The sequence below is a fragment of the Pyrus communis genome, chromosome 15, assembly GCF_041283825.1.
Source record: "Pyrus communis isolate YQ-2024b chromosome 15, ASM4128382v1, whole genome shotgun sequence".
Lineage (NCBI taxonomy): Eukaryota > Viridiplantae > Streptophyta > Magnoliopsida > Rosales > Rosaceae > Pyrus > Pyrus communis.
Window position 1 is genome coordinate 42,095,609 of NC_142579.1, and position 22,701 is coordinate 42,118,309.

At 38.8% G+C, this 22,701-nt stretch overlaps 5 protein-coding genes and 1 pseudogene across 9 annotated transcripts; 4 read left to right on the forward strand and 2 right to left on the reverse strand.

The window, feature by feature from the left end:
* The first annotated feature begins 679 nt into the window (after positions 1-679).
* Positions 680-5,851, forward strand: LOC137732420 (beta-galactosidase 5). Its single transcript, XM_068471733.2, has 18 exons — positions 680-1,026; positions 1,309-1,404; positions 1,492-1,604; positions 1,827-1,893; positions 2,125-2,217; positions 2,334-2,477; positions 2,595-2,683; positions 2,765-2,870; positions 2,961-3,048; positions 3,154-3,272; positions 3,371-3,532; positions 3,630-3,808; positions 3,892-3,995; positions 4,080-4,189; positions 4,306-4,416; positions 4,516-4,629; positions 4,712-5,251; positions 5,338-5,851. Exons 1-18 carry the CDS (start codon positions 850-852, stop codon positions 5,500-5,502), a joined length of 2,577 nt encoding a protein of 858 aa, XP_068327834.1. The 5' UTR covers positions 680-849; the 3' UTR covers positions 5,503-5,851.
* On the reverse strand, positions 5,850-7,322 carry LOC137732431 (thioredoxin H1-like; annotated as a pseudogene). The gene is made up of 2 exons (XR_015956913.1): positions 7,132-7,322; positions 5,850-6,312 (listed from the first exon to the last, which is right to left on the reverse strand). The product of XR_015956913.1 is annotated as a thioredoxin H1-like (transcript).
* A 1,605-nt stretch (positions 7,323-8,927) lies between these two features.
* On the reverse strand, positions 8,928-10,132 carry LOC137743869 (thioredoxin H1). The gene is made up of 2 exons (XM_068483804.2): positions 9,967-10,132; positions 8,928-9,441 (listed from the first exon to the last, which is right to left on the reverse strand). The coding sequence occupies exons 1-2, from the start codon at positions 10,048-10,050 to the stop codon at positions 9,160-9,162; spliced, it is 366 nt and encodes a 121-aa protein (XP_068339905.1). The 5' UTR covers positions 10,051-10,132; the 3' UTR covers positions 8,928-9,159.
* A 1,375-nt stretch (positions 10,133-11,507) lies between these two features.
* Positions 11,508-12,671, forward strand: LOC137748247 (uncharacterized). The gene has a single exon (XM_068488371.2). The coding sequence runs from the start codon at positions 11,675-11,677 to the stop codon at positions 12,518-12,520; it is 846 nt and encodes a 281-aa protein (XP_068344472.1). The 5' UTR covers positions 11,508-11,674; the 3' UTR covers positions 12,521-12,671.
* A 1,680-nt stretch (positions 12,672-14,351) lies between these two features.
* Positions 14,352-17,102, forward strand: LOC137746042 (uncharacterized). Of its 4 annotated transcripts, none has more exons than XM_068486096.2 (7): positions 14,352-14,689; positions 14,883-15,027; positions 15,562-15,709; positions 15,779-15,857; positions 15,959-16,070; positions 16,231-16,322; positions 16,644-17,102. In XM_068486096.2, exons 1-7 carry the CDS (start codon positions 14,657-14,659, stop codon positions 16,686-16,688), a joined length of 654 nt encoding a protein of 217 aa, XP_068342197.1. In that variant the 5' UTR covers positions 14,352-14,656; the 3' UTR covers positions 16,689-17,102. The 4 variants fall into 4 exon arrangements, with proteins under 4 accessions (XP_068342197.1, XP_068342211.1, XP_068342220.1 ...); XM_068486110.2 differs by having other exon boundaries at positions 14,412-14,689; positions 14,886-15,027; XM_068486119.2 differs by having other exon boundaries at positions 14,412-14,689; positions 14,886-15,027; positions 15,782-15,857.
* A 315-nt stretch (positions 17,103-17,417) lies between these two features.
* LOC137742273 (putative GTP-binding protein OBGC2) lies at positions 17,418-21,875 on the forward strand. Its single transcript, XM_068482101.2, has 10 exons — positions 17,418-17,663; positions 17,779-18,263; positions 18,402-18,493; positions 18,632-18,715; positions 18,848-18,925; positions 19,875-20,075; positions 20,151-20,258; positions 20,384-20,458; positions 20,615-20,835; positions 21,161-21,875. The coding sequence occupies exons 1-10, from the start codon at positions 17,578-17,580 to the stop codon at positions 21,237-21,239; spliced, it is 1,509 nt and encodes a 502-aa protein (XP_068338202.1). The 5' UTR covers positions 17,418-17,577; the 3' UTR covers positions 21,240-21,875.
* The last annotated feature ends 826 nt before the right edge of the window (positions 21,876-22,701 follow it).

Here is a 22,701-nt window from a genome sequence, read left to right on the forward strand (position 1 = left end):
GGGCACCACATTTTTTTGAATCAAATGTTACAATGCATTATATGGGCATGGGAAAGAAAGCATGAGATTTTGTTTTTACATGATTTTAAAAGTATGTGGCTTCATCATGAGCCTAATCCACCTCAACTACTGAGATTTAAAGACTAATAATATATGTTTGTGTTTTGTCATATTCAAAATAAAATCATTTCTAGTAACTAATTAATTAATTAGTCCGACTATGAAATGGAAGTCGTTCATCTTTTTCAGCAAAGATTGATATAAAGTGCCATTGATAAAGGAACGTTATACAATCACGAAGTAAAGGATAACTGGTAAGATCACTAATGGATTAGACGAACAAAGTTCAGATCATCGGTGGTTATTATTTCAAGCAAATATATTGTTCGCCATCAAAGCAATTGAAAAGAATTAAGCTCCCAATAAAAAAAACACCCACGTCGCACTCATACATCTAAATCAAATTTAACCAGTACAAAGTGTTAGTACGCTATCGATAATATATTAGTATCATTTTTCCAAACAAAATATAAAAAAATATATTAATCCCAATTACCTAACAATCCAAAAGCTAAAACTCAATAATTGCTTAATTAAACTAAACTTTCCACCTCCCAGCTGAACCCACCAAATATTTAACAATGTGGTTAAAAGTAACAATCACACAGCTTATTTAAGTACAATCGAAACCAAAACCTCAGTGTTGCTGTCAATGTCATCCTGTCACTGCAGAGTTTTATGGACCAGAATTCAGAATTTAAACTCAGACCTTCTCTCTCACCTTTCCAGTTTCCACACACACATATACACATTTTCTAGATTTCCCTCCAACATTCTCACTTCTCAGAGATGGGAACTCACTCGGTTTCCAAGCTCTTAGTCTTGTTCATGTCGATGGCATTGTTCTTGGGTTCTGAGCTCATCCACTGCACCACCGTCACCTACGACAAGAAGGCCATTCTCATCGATGGCCAGAGAAGATTACTCATTTCTGGATCCATTCATTATCCCAGAAGCACCCCTGAAGTATCTCTCTCTCTCTCTCTCTCTCTCTCTCTCTCATTTTTTTGTCTGAAAAATGATTTCCGCATGTTTTTTTTTTCTCATTATGCACGCTACTGTTTATTTTTCGCTCGATTCTCTTTTAATATTTCATTAAAATTCAAGAATATAGTACTGTGCATGGACAAAAAATATCGTATGCGGAAATCACTTGCCGTTGTTTCACCATCCCAAAATCATAAAAACGTGATTTTTGTGATATTTTTTGTGCATGTTTGACAAATCATGAATTGGGTTTTGCTGCAGATGTGGGAAGGCCTCATACAGAAGGCAAAAGATGGAGGCTTGGATGTTATCGACACCTACGTTTTCTGGAACGGACATGAACCTTCTCCTGGCAATGTACTATTTAATTTTACTACTAGTCCTGTTAATTTTTCACTCAAAATTATTTAAGTTTCTTGAATTTTTATTTTTTTTGTATCTCAGTATTATTTTGAGGGGAGATACGATCTAGTAGGGTTCATAAAGACAGTAGAGAAAGCAGGGCTCCTTCTTCATCTGCGCATTGGGCCTTATGTTTGTGCAGAGTGGAATTTTGGGTACCGTACTTTCCCATTCATTATTTATTTATTTATTTATTTTGTTATATTTTTTTTGCTATAGTTATACTTATATCTGCGTTCTGTCTGATACAGTGAGGAGTAAATGCTTCAAATTTCAGAAGTATTTATTTATTTTAGTTTTTCTGATATTTATTTATTTATTCATTTATTTTGTTATCTGAAACTTGGGTGCTTAAAGTTTGACTCCATTTTGTGCAGAGGATTTCCTGTTTGGCTGAAATATGTACCCGGCATCAGTTTCAGGACAGATAATGGGCCATTTAAGGTATTTTTCTTCCTGAAAATTTCTACTGAAAGCTCTAGATTTTGTTGGAATGTGATGAAATTAGAGGGTTAACTGTAGAGCTCATGGATCTAGTAGACGCGGGTTAGGTCAGTTGGTTAAAGCAATGTGCTCGTCGTCCCCTTCTTGTAGATTCTACAGTAGTTTAGAATATTGCTTTGTAAAATGAAAAAACTTTGAAACTTCATTCTTTGTTTTGCTTTTTGGTTGAAGATGGCAATGCAAGGGTTCACCCAGAAGATTGTCCAGATGATGAAAGATGAGAAGCTATTTGCATCACAAGGTGGTCCTATCATCCTTTCCCAGGTAATGTATTCAGTTTTGGTCAATTTGATCTGCTGGAATTCGAGTACATTTTATCGAAATGTTTGAATTCATTGATGAACTTGTTCGATTCAATGTTTGAACTTTGTGTGGTGCAGATTGAGAATGAGTATGGACCGGAGAGCAAGGCATTGGGAGCTGCTGGCCATAACTACATTAACTGGGCTGCTCAAATGGCGGTTGGATTGGATACCGGAGTCCCATGGGTAATGTGCAAGGAAGACGATGCCCCAGACCCTATGGTTAGCCATCTTGTTCTCTTTGGTTTTCTTGGTGTGCTAGGATTGGATTGGATTGGATAACCCTGATACCTATAGTCCTCGCTCAATGTTATTGTACTGATTATGTCTTGGTTACAGATAAATGCATGCAACGGTTTTTACTGTGATGGATTCACTCCCAACAAACCTTACAAGCCTGCCATGTGGACGGAAGCTTGGAGCGGCTGGTAAGTCGATCTTAACCCATGGTCGGAATTTGGATGTATTCATGTTCATTCTTCTAATTCAATGCAACAAAATGTTATTAGGTTTACAGAATTTGGTGGCACAATTCACCATCGACCTGTCCAAGATTTAGCATTCGCAGTTGGTCGATTCATACAGAAGGGTGGCTCATATGTGAATTACTACATGGTTAGTTTCCTTGTCCGTCAGTTCCAAGTTTTAAAAGACTAATATGTGCCGGCTCAAAATTTGAGTTTCGCCATTTGTGGTTTATGACAGTATCATGGAGGAACAAACTTCGGACGAACAGCTGGAGGCCCCTTCATTACAACCAGTTACGACTATGATGCTCCCATTGATGAATATGGTACAAATTTAGCATGAAAGTCTAAACATTTTCGATGAAAATTCAAAATACAGTGAATTTCGATTTCTGTCTTGAGCTCTTACATCACCCCTCAACTGTTTTTAGGTTTGATCCGAGAACCTAAATATGGTCATCTGAAGGAGCTTCACAAGGCTATCAAGCTATGTGAACATTCTTTACTCTCTTCAGAGCCTACCGTCACTTCACTAGGAGCCTATCATCAGGTTTGGCTTCTTGAATGCACATATTTCTTCAATTGGACGATCTCTACTACATTATCAACCTTACGGAAAAATCTGTTCATGTCTCGGTTATCTTCCAGGCTTATGTATTCAATTCAGGACCAAAAAGATGCGCAGCGTTTCTCTCAAACTTCCATTCAACAGGAGCAAGAGTGAATTTCAATAACTTGCACTATGATTTGCCTCCTTGGTCTGTTAGCATCCTTCCTGATTGCAGGAATGAAGTATTCAACACCGCAAAGGTAAGTAAAGATGTTGGCGCTTGTATTGCAAGTCCTTTTATCCATAAATTTGTATCTCTGTATCTCAAGTTATTGATACAACTGGCTTTTCATCAAGGTGGGAGTTCAAACGTCACACGTGCAGATGATCCCGACGAACAGTCCGTTGTTTTCATGGCAGACTTACGATGAAGATATCTCTTCTCTAAACGATGGGTCAAGCATACCGGCTGTTGGACTTCTAGAGCAGATAAATGTTACTAGAGATACTAGTGACTATCTGTGGTACATGACGAAGTGAGCAGCCTTACAATCCTTTCTTTCAAAAATTGTTTCTTAATCTACGTCATACTTGACATCTCGGTTTGCATGCTATTCAGTGTTGACATCAGTTCATCAGACCTCGGCGGAGGAAAAAAGCCTACTCTTACTGTGCAGTCAGCTGGTCATGCCCTCCATGTCTTCGTCAACGGACAGTATTCAGGTATGCTGTGAAATTTTTGTTTTCTGACAGCGAGCAGGAATTTACTCTTGACTAGAACAAAAACATTATCATAATTTTTTATAGGTTCGGCGTTTGGAACTAGGGAGCAGAGGCAATTCACATTTGCTGAACCAGTCAACCTCCGTGCTGGAATAAACAGAATTGCACTGCTCAGCATAGCTGTTGGATTACCAGTTAGTGTCTTACTCATAGCTCATTGACTCCGAATGTAAAATTGTGCACGTAAACTCAACGATGATGCCCGTTAATGAACTTGGTTACTGATAAACTTTTTGTTTCGGTGTTGAAGAATGTTGGGTTGCATTATGAGTCATGGAAAACAGGAATCCAAGGTCCGGTTTTTCTGGATGGTCTTGGCCACGGAAAGAAAGACTTAACGTCGCAGAAGTGGTTCTACAAGGTCAGACAACCTCCCAAAAATACATCTCTGTTACTTGTTACTCTCACCCTCTCTACTTTTCGCTGAGGTTTGAATCTCATAGTAAAATCTTTCAAACAGGTCGGCCTTAAGGGAGAAGAAATGAATTTAGTCTCTCCAAACGGAGCCTCATCAGTTGATTGGATCCGGGGGTCACTAGCTACCCAAGCCAAGCAGATGTTGAAATGGTACAAGGTAAGGATTTCGAGATAGTGATGAAAACTAGTCAGGCAGTAAGCTTTGGAGGCTAAATTAAACGTTGTCTTGGATTGTGCAGGCTTATTTCAATGCACCCGGAGGAAATGAGCCATTGGCGTTGGACATGAGTAGCATGGGAAAGGGACAAGTATGGATCAATGGGCAGAGCATCGGTAGATACTGGATGGCTTATGCCAAAGGTGACTGCAGTTCGTGCAGTTACATTGGGACATTCCGTCCCACGGAATGTCAACTTGGCTGTGGCCAACCAACTCAACAATGGTATCATGTTCCTCGTTCATGGTTAAAGCCGACGCAAAATTTGGTGGTAGTGTTTGAGGAACTAGGCGGAGATCCATCGAAGATTACCCTTGTGAAAAGATCAGTGACCGGTGTTTGTGGTGACTTACATGAGAACCACCCAAATGTCGAAAATTTTGATGTTGAGGGCAATGAAAATTCTAAAACGCTTCACCAAGCACAGGTTCATCTGCAGTGTGCACCGGGGCAGTCTATCTCGAGCATTAAGTTTGCAAGTTTCGGAACTCCTACTGGAACTTGTGGGAGTTTCCAGCAAGGAACGTGTCACGCGACAAACTCACACGCCGTGGTGGAGAAGGCATTACCCCCTCTCCATAATCTTTCCTGTTCTTATATTTTCTTGTCCTTCCACATAATCTGTTAACAACTTAACATATCTTGCAGAATTGTATCAGCCGCGAGAGTTGCTCGGTTGCTGTAACCAATAGCATTTTCAAGACAGATCCATGTCCGAATGTACTCAAACGGCTATCAGTTGAAGCTGTTTGTTCGACGGAAATTACAACCAATCAACCCAATTCGAGGAGAAAAACTTCAAAACACAGATAACAGAATATGAACACCATGCAAGCTATGAAGCAAAAGAATCAAGACAGATAAAGGCATTAAAGTGTTTGGTTTCACAAGTTGATAGGGCACAGTAGTTTGCTAGTACAGGCGAAGTGCTTTTGCTTTTGCCTTAAGTAGGTTGTTGTTCAAGTACGGGCAAGTGCTTTTGCCTTTAAGTAGTTTGTTAGGTACAGACAAGTGCTTTTGCCTTTAAGTAGTTTGTTAGGTACAGGCAAGTGCTTTTGCCTTTAGTTTGGTTTATGGCTCCCCCATTCCCCAGTATATGGGCAATCCCGACACTTAACAAGAATTCGAAATTATGTCAATGCAAATACGAAAGTTTCCAATTCGTCGCGAAATCTCAATTCAATTGAAATAAAAGCATTCATAGATAGCAGCCAAGAGGCATCATATGGGTACAAGCGGTCATATATATAAAACATTCATGTCTTCAGAAACCCATAAAAGTTATAAACAACTAGTAAAGCACAGTAGGAGGTTCATATTCTCGAAAGAGAGTGCGAAAGTTAGGCAGAAGCAGTTGCGACATCAGCTGGAGCGGCATGCTTCACAACTTTGAGCTGTAACTCTTCTTTCTTAGCACCCACAACCTTGTCAACTATCTTGCCTTCCTTGAGGAACAAGAAGGTCGGCATTGCCTCCACGCCCCACTCCTCCGTAACAGTCTTCAGCTCATCCACGTCCCACCTTTAGGAATGTCACTTCCGGGCTCTTCCTAGCCAACTCCGCGAATATGGGTGCAATGAACCGGCAAGGTCCACACCATGGAGCTGTGAAGTCGACCACGATCTATTGAAATATAGACCAAATTAGTGAACTTACTTCGCTAAACATTAAATAAAGATTACATGAAATCAACCACGGTCGCTTAAAGCAATCAATCACGAAAAGACGACATTTTCATTCTCCACAGAGGAATCACTGAGAAAATAATCGTATACATTCGAACCCAACATGGTTAAAACTCGTCGACAATACGAGAAGTTTGCATCATATATTTCCTTGCAAACAGGGCAATCCAGGACACAAAATCGACCACATCAACCACCAGCTATTACAAAAGGCACCAAATTTACATATCTAATCGGCTAAGCAATGTACAAGCCATACGTAACAAAATTCCAACGGTAATCTGCCATACACCCCATTCATGATTCTTGTGCATGAATTGGAAAAGAGAAAATAGGAGAATTGGTCCATCATCTTTAGTCGAATTGGAGCAATGGTGCTTTGGTTAGACTAAACTTTAAGGACCAGTACCATCCAATAGAACTGTAGAAGTGGCGAATCAACCCATTGGGTTGTTAATGATTCTTATCGGTGCCCGTTAACAATCCAATAAATTGATTTGCCACCTCTATCATCCAAGGACCAAATCTTCAATTAGACCAAAGTTTAGGCCCCAAAGCTACAATTTTCTCTTTTAAAATTTTGCACTAAAATTCTAGCCACAAATCCAATACGGCGAACAAGAAAGTAAAAAAATTTGATCACAAATTACAATCATTCAATAATACATCACAAAACAGCAGAATACTAAAATTAAACTTTATTCGACAAAAAATGCAAAAGGGAAAAAATTGAAGTGCGTGAGAAGAAAAAAAATACCAGTTTCTTGTCGACGTGGCTCTTCTCGAGGTGCTCGGTCCAGGCGGCGACTGAGTGGCAGGCGATCACTTTTCCCTCCGCCATTTTCTTCTTCTCCGCTTTCTTTCCATAAATCTAAAGTCGTTCCGAGCTCCATTTTTATTTTGCGATGATTTGGGAACGAGATCGGGCCTCCGCGTGTGTATATATATATATATGGCGGGATGCCGATCTTAACTAAAAGGGCTTAATAATTGATTTAATTGCAGTAATGCCATTATGTTTGAATAACGTTTGTGCTGGTAACGGTGTGCGCGCGCGCATACCATCCGCAGTGACGTAATGTATTTTGTCACGTAGTGAGGGCAGGTCTGGCCGAATGAATCTGGACGAGGCCCAAATGGGATACATTCCTCGCGGTTGTAGATGGGGGCTCACCTCCATAAATTGATTAAAGCCCAACAAATATTTCCTTGAAGGTAGTTTTACACTATTTGTGTCAACGCTTTAATAAGAATAGAGTACACCATGTGGATCTTATTTTCATAAGAGAGATGGTATGAATAAATGGTAAGACATGACCAGTCTTGAGAATTTGGGGGCCTTAGGTGAGCCTTCAAAATGGGACCCTAAGGTTCTCTGACCTCGACTCTTTGTAAATTGATATTTTGAATAAAGAATTTGCTATTTTTACTTCAAATATCATTAAAAACTAATATCAAAAGAATAAAGATATACAACATTACTTAATATTTCACGTATCGCGAGAACTCAATTCCAATTGGCATGAAATATAGGGTAAATTCCACAAAACTACCTAAACTATTGGATCATTAACAGTTTCATACCTCGTATTTAAAAAATTTTAATGTCATACCGTATCTTCGAATTTGTTGCAATGTCATACCTTCTGTCAGTTGTTTGTCAATTCCTCTGTTAAATGTTGACGTGACACACTTTCTATTTAAGAAATAATAAAATATTATTAAAAACTAAAAAAAAAATCATTTAATATTTTTTAAATATTAAAATAATAATTAATTTTAAAAAAGTTATTTGGAAAAAAAAAACCCAAGTTTGTCTTCCCCTCCCCCCCCCCCTTGCAACCCAGAAAGAAAAAGGGAAAAAAAAAAAATCCATCTTCATCTTCCCTGATCCCCCATTCCCTACAACCCACCTCTTTCTTCCCCCTCCTGTCTTCCCCTTCCCTCCTCCTCCGCACCCACCCTCTTCCCTCCTCTACCCCACCCCACTCTTTAAATCCACACCCATTCCTCCCATTTTCTCTGTGCCCAATTTCTCCACCCGTGGAATCGGCGGAAGACGGGATCTGGGTTGCAAGGAAAGGGAGGTCGAGGAAGATGAAGATGGTTTTTTTTTTTTTTTTTTAAATTTTATTATTTTTTTCTTCTTCAGGGTTGCAAGTAGTGGATGCAGAGGAGGAGGGAATGGGAAGAAAGGAGGAGGAAGAAAGGGGTGGGTTGCAGGGAAGAGGGGGTCTGGGAAGATGAAGACGAGTTTTTTTTTGTTTTCTTCTTCTTCTTTCTTTCTAGGTTGCAGGGGGTGGGAAGACGAACTTGGGGTTTTTAAAAAAAATAAATAAATAACTTTTCTTTAATTAATTATTATTTTAATATTTAAAAAATACTAAATGATTTTTTTTAGTTTTTAATAATATTTTATTAGTTTTTTAATAGAAAGTGTGTCTCGTCAACAATTAACAGAGGAATTGACAGACAAAAGGTATGAGATTGCAACAAATTCGAAGATATGGTATGACATTGAAACTTTTTAAAGACGAGGTATGAAACTGTTAATGATCCAATAGTTAAGGTAGTTCTGTGCAATTTACCCTGAAATATATCATAACATCTTATCATTGAAATTCTTATTCGTAGATAGTAGATTCAAGGCATCATATGGGTACATGTAATCATATATATATATATATATATATAAAACATTCATGTCTTCAGGAACCCATAAAAGTTATAAACAACTAGTAAAACACAGTAGGAGGTTCATATTCTCGAAAGTGAGTGCGAAAAGCTAAGCAGAAGCAGTTGCGACATCAGCTGGAGCGGCATGCTTCACAACTTTGAGCTGTAACTCTTCTTTCTTAGCACCCACAACCTTGTCAACAACCTTGCCTTCCTTGAGGAACAAGAAGGTCGGCATTGCCTCCACGCCCCACTCCTCGGTAACAGTCTTCAGCTCATCCACGTCCACCTTTAGGAATGTCACTTCCGGGTTCTTCCTAGCCAACTCCGCGAAGATGGGTGCAATGAACCGGCAAGGTCCACACCATGTAGCCGTGAAGTCGACCACAATCTATTGAAACATAGCCCAAATTAGTGATCTTAATTCGCTAAACATTGTATACAGAAAACATGAAATCAACCTCATACGCGGTCGCTTAAAGCAATCAATCATGAAAAGCTGAGAAAATAATTGCATACATTCGAACCCAACATGGCTAAAAACTTGGCGACAAGACGAGAAGTTTTTATCATATATTTTCCTGCAAACAGGTCAATACGGGACCCAAAATCGACCAAACCAACCCCCAGCTTTTACAGCACGCACCAAATTTACATATCAAATTGGTTAAGCAATATACAAGCCATATGAAATTCAGATTAAATCTCCAATCAGACAAAAGTTCAGGGACAAAAGCTAGCATTTTCTTCAAAAAAATTGCCCTAAAATTCTACCCAAAAATTCAATACGGCCAACAAGAAAATACAAAAAATCTGATCGCAAAATACAACACAAAATTAAAATTTTAATTTAACTTATTCAAGAAAGAATGCAAATTGAAAAAAAAATGAAGTCTGTGAGAAGAAAGAAAAAAACCAGTTTCTTGTCGACATTGCTCTTCTCGAGGTGCTCGGTCCAGGCGGCGACAGAGTGGCAGGCGATCACTTTTTCTTCCGCCATTTTCTTCTTCTTCTTCTTCGCTTTCTTTCAATAAATCTTGGATTTTCAGAGCACGATTTTCTTTGCGATATTTGGGAATATGGTGTGGGGGCTCCGCATATATATAGAGGCTGCCGATCTTAAGCAAAAGGGTTAATTTTTCGATTTAATTGCGGAAATGCCATAATGGGAACAGCGTACGTGGTGGTCTCTGTACGCATACGCAGTGACGTAATGTATTATGTGGTCCAAATGAACCTGGACACAGGCCCAAATAGGAATCTCCTCCACGCGGTTGTAGATGGGGCTCGCCGCCTTGAGTGATTTAAACGAGGCATTTCTCAATCTTTTTTCATTAACAGCAAGTAATTTGTAGCTCTGAATCTCTTCTCTTTCTAATTTAGATGAATTTAGTGTTAGTGATTATTTTATTGTTTGTTGAAAAAAATACTTTACTAATTTATTATCTTCAAATTCACATTTCAAACTAGTGATCTTCTTTTCTTCTACCTTTCACGAAATACGTCGTTTTTGCCATTTAGGCAATGGGCCCAAGCCAACCATGTTGATAGATAATTGTTAGAAAAACGTCGTTTTTGCCATTTAGGCAATGGGCCCAAGCCAACCATGTTGATAGATAACGGTTAGAAAAACTAAATTTATAATTATATTTTGTAAATTAAATTCTTAAACGTCGATAAACTTCAACATAAATAAATAGAATTAAACAACAGCGGCATTTTGTTTATTTTGAATATTAATAGAGTTAATGCCCTTCATTTTCTTCTTTTTAGTTCTTTTTGTATTTTTTTTTTTAAACCGGTGAGAGAAGAAATTAATAAAGAATTAAGAAACAACAACAAAAGAAGATTGGAAAATGAGAGTTGGCAAAATCATTATCCTAACAATATCCACACTATTGGATGAAAATGAAGACAAATAAAAATGGTTTTTGAAGATTTTTTTGCGTTGAATGAAAATGATAGACCAACCCAAACCACAGAAATCATCAGCCCAACTTCCACGTGGGAAAATCTAAAACCACATCCAAACACTCCCCATATTTCCAAATCCTTTGCCACCTACCAAACGATAAGAACAAATTACATTACATGAGTTTATTATCACCAAGATGTTTTACTTTAATAACATTATTATGTGACGAAAAGAATATAAGACTCATTTGAAATATTTTTAAAATGATTTAAAGTGTTTTTTATGAATATGTTTTTTAATCTAATTTTTTGTAAAATGCAAGTGATCTTAAAATAACATTTAAAGTATTTCCTACAAAAATACAGAATGCTTTTAAAATTCAATATTATTTTCTACAAAAACCTTTTCAATCATTTAAAAAGGATAACGAATCATAACTATAAACTTGTTACATGTATTTCCTTCTTACCAAATAGACCAAATGGGTATTTGCTAAGTTGACTGACATTTTGCCCTTTCTATCTCCATATTATCCACATCTCCTCTCGCCTCCTTAAAACCACCAGATTTTGCCACATTTTCTCAAAATTTAGAGGGAGAGAAACAGAAAAACAGAAAGAACTGGTCACTCTTACTCTCGCTCTCTTCCCTCCACCAACATGGCATTCTAACTCGCTTTCCCTCTCCTCCTCATCCCAACGCCGCTCCAATGGCTCTCCCTCAGCTCATCCCCTCCTCTTCCTCCTCCTCCCTCCCCCATAAACCCACCTTCAACCCCAATCCCCTCCCCTCCCGCTTAAACCCTAACCCTAATATCCTCTCCCCCCGCCTCCACCGCCGCCGCCAACTACCCGGATCCCTCCAATGCACAGCATCCTCATTCTCTGAGCGCCACCCCACCAATCAGCCCAAATCAGGGGACGTCGTCGAGCTCCCCATTTTCCCCTTGCCCCTCGTCCTCTTCCCGGGCGCCATCCTCCCCCTCCAGATATTCGAGTTCCGCTACCGCATGATGATGCACTCCCTCCTCCAGTCCGATCTCCGCTTCGGCGTAATTTACAGCGACACCGTCTCCGGTACCGCCGACGTCGGCTGCATCGGCGAGGTCGTCAAGCACGAGCGCCTTGTCGACGACCGGTTCTTCCTCATCTGCAAGGGCCAGGAGCGGTTTCGCATCACCGACCTAGTCCGTACCAAACCCTACCTGGTGGCGGAGGTCAAGTGGCTTGAAGACCGGCCGTCGAGCGACGGCGAGGACGACCTGGAAGCGCTGGCGAACGAGGTCGAGTCGCATATGAAGGATGTGATTCGGTTGTCGAATCGGTTGGGCGGGAAGCCGGAGAAGGATGTGCAGGACCTGCGGCGGAACCTATTTCCGACGCTATTTTCGTTTTTTGTTGGGAGCACTTTTGAAGGGGCGCCGAGAGAGCAGCAGGCGTTGCTGGAATTGGAGGACACGGCGGCGCGGTTGAAGAGAGAGAAGGAGACGCTGAGGAACACACTTAATTACTTGACGGCAGCCTCCGCCGTCAAAGACGTCTTCCCGTCGGTGTGAAAATTGAACGGAAATTCGGATTGAGGTATCGGAATATACCACTGTTGCATTTTCCCATTTTGTAGATTTTTTAGATATATTCTTAATTTAGAAGTTCAATTTGCAAATACGGCATAACTTTATATGGGATCCATATGTGTTGATCTCCAAATTCATTTCTCAGTTGACAAATTTGAAATTCTAAAACGAAATGGTTATCAAACGAGTGCCTAATTTGACGAGTGCCCAATTTGACAATCACGTATTAATAATCAGAAAAATTAAGCAATGATGGTAATGATTGTGAGGAAATCATTTTCCCATGTTTTACGGGGAAAGATTCATACAAACCTCGAGGCAGAGCGCCCTTTCTGCATCACAGATGGGGTGATCATGGGGGCAGCAGTGGCTGTCGTCCTTGCAACGAACAGCGGAGTTCAACTCACAGCATCTCCAAGCAAACCATATTCCGAGAAACCTCTTGGCACAACAGCACGTTTGCCCTGCTGCGCTGTGCGTAAAGAGGTCACATTTGGTCGGGCCCGGGGTCGGAGGTGGGGGGAAGAGGAGGGTTTTGCCCGGTCATTGTCGGATACGAAGCATTAACGATGAAACCAACTGTTATCCCACCTTTTGCATACAACGAACTTTGTCGACGATCAGGAGGGCCTCGACTCTTATTTACAGATAGAAAAAATCGGTTAAAGGTGAGAGAAAATCGGCTAAGTTTGGTTTCAATATGTGAACTGAACATCTACATATATTTTGATTAGAAAATACGATTATGGGATAGATGACTCAATGCAAAATGAGTAGAGAGAGACCTCAGAAAACTTGAAAAGTGGCTTTTAAGAAAAAAACATGGAGTACTTAAAGTTAATATAATACTTTGCGCAAAATCGAGCGTAATGACGTTTAAAGATTCACACAGCTAACCCACTTAGAGGGGAGTAAAATATTTTTGTTGTTGAAGAGAAAATGCATAATGCTAGTATCTCGGTCGACCAACAATACTCATTTTTTTGCTTAGGTATCGAGTTCCGATCCCACAATAAAAAATAAAAAAAGCTATTACCAACAAAACAAATCACATGTTATTGATGATGGAAATATTGTTTATACTTTATAGTTCATAGTATTGATATTTTTTGATTACTTGGAGCTAAGAGAAAATTGCCCAAAATCGAGCGTAATGGTGTTTTAGTATTCATATAGTTGAATTCTTAGTGGTACAAGATTTTGTTGTTATTGTGTAGACTTATATTAGACCATTTAATATGGACAAATGCTTATGCTTGTATTTATTAAGAGCACTCACCTTAACATTTAAGTATAGAGTTCTGAACCCACAATAAAATAAATCACATGTTATTGATGATAAAAATATTGTTTATACTTTTTATAGTTCATAATAATGATATTTTTCGATTGGGTAACACTTAAGTAACAAATCAATCATCAACTTCTATGTTCTTTAGTTTTCAAAATTTAATCTACAACTTTAGTCTCTCAAACATTACTCTTTTTTATTACTTAGTGAGTAATGTTATTCATACCAAGTTTTTATATCACATTTCTATACCACCTTAGGTGGCATCTGATGTGGACAACCACATCATTTGAAAAATTTGCAAAACCCAAGGAGAGGAAGGAGAAAAACTCATCGTGTACTATAATCATCATTTAATTAATTAGTTTTTCTTAATTATTAGTTTATTAAATAATGTATTAAATTTTAAAATCTGATTAATTCAAATGTTATGGATATCCACATCAAATACCACCTAATGTAGCTGAAAATAAAGTATAAAAACATGGTATGAATACTGAATAGCATTCCTCTTGCTTAATTAGAACCATTCTCTCTATTTGTGAGTGCAATTAAACGACGACGTGGCATCAATTATTGGCTGATCGACACAAGTTTTCCCCACATTTTAAAGAAGACACGTAAAGGCACCTGTACAAGAACCTAACGACACGGTGAATACTACAGATAGAGATCGGATCACTATCTCCAGTGATTCGAACTGACTCGGATTCGCCAGCCGATACGTACAATCGTTCGTTGTGTCGGACCGTCTCTGTTCCTCAGCCGCACCCGCCTCAGTTCCTCAGCCTCATTCCGCACTGTAGGATTTCAGAACGCGGCGAATCATGGACGTCGATCCTCGTCACTTCAATCATGTTGTAAGTTTCCAGTTTTCTGTTCTTATTTTCTCCAATTACTGCAATTTCCACAACCTTATTTCACTTCAAATCCCTGGGATTGTACAATAATTATCTAATTAGTGCTCAATTTCATTGATTTTAGCCATTGACTCGTTGATTTTGTAATTAGGGCTTGCTGCATTTCGTTGATTTTAATTTGATGTTTTATTAGCAGGCTATCAATGACAATGATATCCACAATATTGTTTTGTCATACCTTGTGCATAACTGCTATAAAGAAACTGTGGAGTCGTTTGTTGCTTCGACGGGGACGAAGCAGCCTGCCGACTGCGTTGAGGATATGGAGAAAAGAAATAGTAGGTTTGCAATGATGTCGACTTTACTATCATATAATGATTGAACACATTGTATCGAATGGTTCGGGCTGTTGGGGATTGGTTTTTAGGATTCCAAAAGCATGTACTACCAACTAAAAGCGCTTTTGATTATTGTTGTTAGAAGAACTTAAAAAGTGATTTTGGGTTACAAAAGCGTTTTCTAGAGAAGCTTCTTTAAGAAGCATAGAAGTTTGAACGTGTTTATAATACATGAAAGTACAGCAAAAGTACTATGAGCAGGAGTGATTCTTACAGAAGCAGCTCCAAATGGAGGGACTTTCTAAGGTACTCTGGCTTATCCGGTGCTCCGGGTGTTTTATTCGTAAGATCTTTGTTTGAAAATACAAAAATCAAGATCTAAAGGTTAAAACACCCAAACCACCCGGGAATCCGGAGAACCAAGATTTTTTTCCAAAGGGACCCTTCATATTGAAAGCTGTTGTATTGCTATTGGGGATAATATTGGAGTGGTTGATCAGTGACGATGCCAAATGTATGTTTTGTTGTCTTCAGGGATTTTTCAATGTGCAGTGGAAGGGGAAGCTCTTAAGGCGATTGAACTGACGGAAGAGTTGGCACCTGACTTAGTGGAGAAAAACAAAGACTTGCATTTTGACCTTCTGAGCCTGCACTTTGTTGAACTTGTTTGCGCTAAAAAATGGTGAGCAAAATTACAATGACACCTTGTTAGTTGTGCCTGTCGTGCTATTTTAATTCTTTATTTCTTTAGCAGCACAGAAGCTTTGGAATTTGCCCAGAACAAGTTGACCCCCTTTGGGAAGGTGGAAAAATACGTCACAAAGCTTGAAGTATGCTTCAAACTCCTAAATATTCCTTTATAAGTATATGCTTATGTTTTGTGTATGTTTATTCCTGTTGGTATGAAACTCAAAGTTTGGTATTGCTTCAGGACTTCATGGCTCTGCTTGCTTATAAAGAACCGGAGAAGTCTCCTATGTTTCATTTGCTTAGCTTTGAGTATCGGCAGCAAGTTGCAGATAGTTTGAATCGAGCAGTTCTTGGTTTGTTTCCCAAATTTCTCCTTACTTCTGTGTATCATATATGTTTCGATCCTTTGCAGAGATAACTGTACCGTGCCTATCTCATATACTTATTTTCTTTGATTATAAATGTCTTTGAAACAGTCATTAATGTCTTGTTTCATTGTGTTGCATGGCTCAGAGCATTCGAACCTGCCCAATTATTCTGCAATGGAAAGGCTAATACAACAGACCACTGTAGTTAGACAATGCATGAGTGAAGATAATGCCAAGGTAACATGCAGTTAGTTAATTTTTATTTTTGTGTCAGTTCTCGAGGCTGAATTTGGGTAAATTCAATCCCGATTTTCACTATCGGAATTTCATTAGGTTTGCAGAATTTCATGCTTATCCCAAAATTTTAAAAACTGACTAGATTATTTGGTCTATATCCAAGTGCTATATTCTTGTTGGGATTGCAGAGGTCTAAAAACATCCGTGTTAAAGCAATATGCACATACTAAGGATGAACAACTAATTAGTTGCTAGGATAAGTGAAATGTGTAGCGCGTTGCAAGATTGCGTTACTCACTCTCTTACTACTTGGTTTTGCAGAATGGGAACCCCCCATTTTCTCTGAATGATTTTCTTAGAAGCTAAATGGATGAAACTTTTGGAGCAGCACCGGATGGGGATGATTGGCGGTTGTTGAATTCTCATATACTACAGTTTGCCTAGTTTGCTTCCGACCACGTCGGCACATGTGGGTTTGGTGTCATACATTATTTCATGTATAGAAAGTAGTAATCGAAGGGGATGAACGTAGAAAACTCGGATGGGGTATGTGCCAATTGGTTTTCGCTTAGGCATTAATGCAAGGCTTGCATATGTTATGGTGCTTATTTTAAGACTTGCAAACTTGTGTAATCTATCTGTAAATTACAATGTCAGATTTTGAGTAGAGCACTTGTAAAATCCAGTTAGCTCTTCCTCGAGTGAAGTTGTTTGATTATTGGGTTCAAATTGATTCGAGGTTTAACCCTAAAGCCACATGAATTAATGTTCTTATTTCGATTGCTTTCTTCGTCAAATTTGTCACATTTTTCCGTTAGCGATGATGATATATATCATTATTATCGAACTCGTCATTTTAGGAATTCAAATTTAAGATCTTATAAGTGAAGAAAATGTCTTCAGACCACAATGCTAAATGAAAATTTAATACGTGTAGAAAACGTCAAAAGATTTTAATCTCAGATCTCTTATATATAAGTAAAAGAAAAAGTCACTAAATCGTACTATAGAGTAACAAACACGTGTCGAAAATTGGGAAACTCATAACCAATTGAAAGTGGAATGCATCTATTTGGGCTTAAAAGTTAAAAAGTTGCAAAAGAATAGTCGCGCCATTTATTTGGGCTTTGAAATACCATAAAGCAGTAATGGACTGGGGTTAGAAACTATAAGTCCCGCCAGCCCTCGGCTTCGTCCGTTGGACCGTTTGTCTCCCTCGCTCCCTCCCTCACTCGAGCTGCTTCTCCATTCGGATATGGCGTCTCTCATCTCCCCGCCACCGTCAACTTCCTACCTCTTCCGCCACAAATCCTCCTTCTACGGCACCGTTTTCCCCCAAAGGTAACCTCTGAACATTAGGGTTTCCCGACAAATCTGTAAAATCTTCTCCCCCGGTACTAAACGCTTAAATGCAGCAACTAAGCAGACAGTAATTTCGATGGTGTTTTACATGTAGGTGTGAGCAGGACTCGAACAAGTCCAAAAATGTCAGATTCTTATCAGTAAGCTGCCGAATTAGCACCAGAGCCAAGGAGTTATCTTCTGCTCAAAAACCCAATACTTTAATCAAGGAACCTCACAAGTACTTTGATCAGGTGATCATCACCGTTCGTTCCGGCGACGGAGGCCACGGCGCGGTCCTCGCCATGCCGAACCAGAGACCTCCCAGCAAGCCGCCGCAGGGGAAGCATGAGAAGGAGAAGCTGAGGAGGAAGAGCTTGCTGAAAAGGGATTTTGGTGGGGCCCTTGTTCTTCCTGTGGGTGGCCATGGAGGTGATGTTGTGATTTATGCTGATGAGGGTAAAGATTCGTTGTTGGAATTTCACGCGAAAAGCCGGTTCAATGCAAAACGCGGTGGAAATGTGGCTGCAATGGGGGTCTTGACATCCCAGTTGCACGATGGACTTTCTGCTCCGGCTCTGCGTATTCCTGTGCCGCCGGGTTTGTAGATTGTTTTGTGTTCTTTTGTTATGATTTATTGCAGTGGATGTGATGAATTGGGAGTTTTTCCCTCAATGGCGTAACCGCTGATGATAATGTGGTAGGATGCTTATTATAATTTATGTATTTGTGCTATAGGTACGGTAGTGAAGCGTAAGCGAGGAACCTTGTTGGCTGATCTAGCACGGCCAGGGGACAAAATTCTTGTAGCGAGGGGCGGACAAGGAGGGGTGAGACAACCTGCTTCTTACAGATTGAGTGATAGCCCCAAAATTTCGTATCATCTAACTTGTCAAGGCTGTTGTGCAGCAGATTATGTCAGTGCTAATCTGCAGTTCACATTTTAATTTTTTCCACTTTTGTGGCAGATTAGCTTGGTAGAAACGCCGGAGCGTAGCAAGAAAAAGGTGATGGCTTTGACCACAAATGTGATGAGAGATGATAGTGATAAGGTAAAATTGTGCTAATACTGTAGTGTATACTTTTCTATGGAGTAGAAAAATACAAATTTTCCAATAACGAAAATAATCAGTCATATGTGTTTCGTTTAAAACAGCTTGTAAGTAATTTTTGAATTGTTTCAGGTTTTAGCTGTTGGTCAACCAGGAGAGGAGGTTAGTTTGGAGTTGATCTTACGAGTTGTTGCTGACGTTGGTTTGGTTGTAAGTATTGATTTCCCATGCTCTATATTTTTTAAAGTATCTCTCTCTATGGGGTTGCTTTTTCTGGTCAAAGTTCTGCTCTTAGAAGTTCATTTATCATATTCAATTATCATATCGCCGTGGTGTTAATGGAACTGGTGGTACCTGATGTTCTTGTTACCTTGCTTGCCGAAAAAGAAACACCATCTCACCATGTTGAGCACAAAATCTGTCAGACCAGATTGTACTTTATCGGATTTAGTTTCAGTTTTGATTTACTGAAAAATTTGACACAGTTGAGCTGATGGGTTGGTTGTAAGTATTGATTTCCCATGCTCTATATTTTTTAAGTATTTTTCTCTATTGGGTTGCTTTTCTGGTTGAACTTCTGCTCTTAGAAGTTCAATTATCATATTGCCATGGTGTTAATGGAACTGGTGGTACCTGATATTCTTGGTACCTAGCTTTCCGAAAATGAAACACCACCTCACCATGTTAAGCACAAAATCTGTCAGACCAGATTGTACTTTATTGGATTTGGTTTCCAGTTTTGATTTGCTGTACTGTAAAAAATTTGACACAGTTTAGCTGATGCCTAACTATTGGTATTATGGTAATGCTTCTTCAGCAGTTCCTTACACTGGTTAGCAAATTTTGGAGAGAAGGGAAATCTAAATAGAGACTTTTGCAAGTTACATCTCAAAACTTTTTAGTTATATGCACAAGAAAACGAGTAATAAATATTTTGATTAAATTAATTTTGAATAGAATCAAAGAGAAAACCTTGCTGACTCCTTCAGTAGATGTTGTTAATGGCTAAATGTAACAAATATCCCTTGTTAGGTTTTAATTTTTTCTTGATTATAATTTTGGTGTTACATGGTTCAACGAGAAAGAAACGGAGTAAGACTACTTATATAAGGTGCTAGTATGGTCTTTAGACTCCTAATGTTTCCTGCTTTTGTTGCAGGGCCTTCCAAATGCTGGAAAATCAACCCTTTTGGCCGCCACTACACTTGCAAGACCTGATATTGCTGATTATCCTTTCACAACCTTAATGCCAAACCTTGGACGCCTTGATGGTGACCCAAGTTTAGGGCCAGGGATGTATTCTTCTGAAGCAACTTTGGCAGATTTGCCTGGTCTTATTGAAGGTGCTCATCTTGGGAAGGTAATGCTTGATATCATGTTTCTTCACTTATTCTAAAGCTCCAACTCTCTTAATTCAAACTCTATCCTCCCTTAGGGTCTTGGTCGCAATTTCTTGAGGCATCTGAGGCGGACTCGGCTATTGGTCCATGTTGTTGATGCAGCAGCTGAGGATCCTGTGAATGACTACAGAACTGTCAAGGAAGTATGTGCCCCCTTATCCATGTGCTGTATTTGATTGACAAGTTAGTGTGCATAACAGATACCTCACTGTCGTTCTAGCTGACTGTTGTTTGAGCTGATGCTAACTACCAGTTTTATAATTTTCAGGAATTGCGAATGTATAATCCTGATTACCTTGAACGACCATATATAGTGGTGTTGAATAAAATTGACCTTCCCCAGGTTTGTGTCTCTTTTTATTTCCTTTTCTGGCGTGAAAATGCTTCCTGATTCTGATCACTATCCTTTGTTTGTCACTAATACCATGGTTCTGTAAGATACTGTCATATCCTCCTAAATTTCATTTTTTATTAATGTTAAGATATATATTCATTTCAGGCAAAGGACAGGCTTCCATCTTTGACGGAAGAAATAATGAGGCTTGGTTGTGATACAGCATCCTCTGAGCCAGAAACGAGCACTGCAGGTGCAGTTAAACGGCCGGTCCCTGAAGGTGAGAATGCCGATGTAAGTTCATCAAAAGCTCCGACCAAAGACAGAAAGGATAAAGATATTGAGGACTATCCACGACCCCTTGCTATTGTAGGAGTTAGTGTATTGTAAGTTCATCACTATTTCTTTTCATTCTTTCTATTATCTTGAATTCTATGCATAAACTTCTTTGCTGTTTCTTTAGTGTTAACTTTTTCTCCACTGGTTTCGTCGATCTGGTAGAATTCTTTCTTTTTTTGTTGGGAGGGTTGAGCCATGAAGTATCAAGTTATTGCTTGACAGATTATTTTGCATAAATCTATAAAGCTCGTTATAGTTAATTGGAGCTACCCCTGCCTAGTTCTATGTAGTAACAACAGTCCCTGCTTAGTTTATGCAGTAACAGCGGCAGCGTAAACAAAAGTTTCACTGTCTTGCCATTGGTTTTTGCAGGAAAGGCATCAGAGTAAACGAAATGTTGAAGGCGATAAGGGCAGGTCTGCGAAAGTGCCGAGGCATAAACGAAGCATAGGAATTGAGTGTGAGAGTCTCTTCTTAATGAGAGACACTGTTACTCCATAAACTAATCATGCTTAGTTCCGTGTATTAACAACAGCAGCAGCCTAAACAAAATGCCGAAGGCGGTAAGGAGCCGGTCTGTGCAAGTGTCGAGGTTGAAACAAAGCATTGTAATCGAGCGGTGAGAGTGAGACCATGAGTTTCAAGAGGATCTGTACTGAAGGTGCATTGATTAGTTCGTGTAATACACATCTATTTTTTTTTTCGCTTTGCGTTTATGCCTAAATCCCTAAACGAGATAATGTTCTTCCCTAAATGAGATAATGTTCTTCGATTTGTTTCAAGTAGTGAGAGAGGACGGAAGTCAGACTAAAAAAAAAACTATATTAGGGTCTAGTTTCTTTCAATACAAATGAAGATTCATGATTGAGATCTCAAAGAATGACGAATTGATATCATTTTGTCTGTATCTCTATACTAGTCATGATATGTGAGTTTTGAGAGTTGTTAAAAACCTGATGCTCAGTGTTGTTTCTTTCTGTAATATGAGCCATGACAAATGGGTTCTGACAGTATTTGGAAAGTTGATGCAACTAGATGTATGTTTGTTCAAAGTGATGTGATATTTTGAAATTCATTCTGTTATTAATTTTTTTTCGTATTTTCTTTAAATTCCTTCAACTTTTATGATTTAAAAAATGTTTAGATAAGTACAAGAAAGAGTGTGTTGTCGTAAGACTGCAAATCTGCAATAATAATATAATCATGAGACTATAATAATACTGACGAAAGTTATCATAATAATGCTGATGAAAGTTATTTTAAGTTTCTGGATGTAATTCAAGTTTTTATGGAGGCCAGTTACTTATTTTAGTAGGTTAAGCCTTCAAAAAAGAGATGAAATTTGTTTTCAATTGTGATCATGTGAAAAAAAAAATCTTGCTTATACTATGATTTGGTCGATCAAATGGAGTACCACGTTGTTGTGTTTTTATTTTTTATTTTTTTTGGTCGGGAGGATTGAGCTATAAAATATTAAGTTTTTGCTGTACAAATTATTTCGTGTATTCACCGCAACCCCTGCCTAGTTATATGTAGTAACAATGGCAACAGGCTAAACAAAAGTTTCACTATGTTCCCATCGGTTTTTGCAGGAAAAGGCATCAAAGTAAACGTTTGCATTGAGCATAAGAAGTTGAGTGTGTATGTATGCGGAAGATGTATTAACACACGATAATGAGGGCACGATTGCAATCTTTTTTTCCTTTGATTCTTCAATCCAGTGTTTTGTGTATTAGTACAAGTGGTGAGAGTGACGAAATTTGAAATAGATAAAGGAGTTAGATTAGGGTTCAATTTCTTTTAGTAATACCAAATGAAGAGTAATGATTGAGATATGAGAGGGTGATAAATGCATACATTTTATATGTATTTTTGTGCTAGAACATGTGATGTTTGAAGGTTTATATGTATGT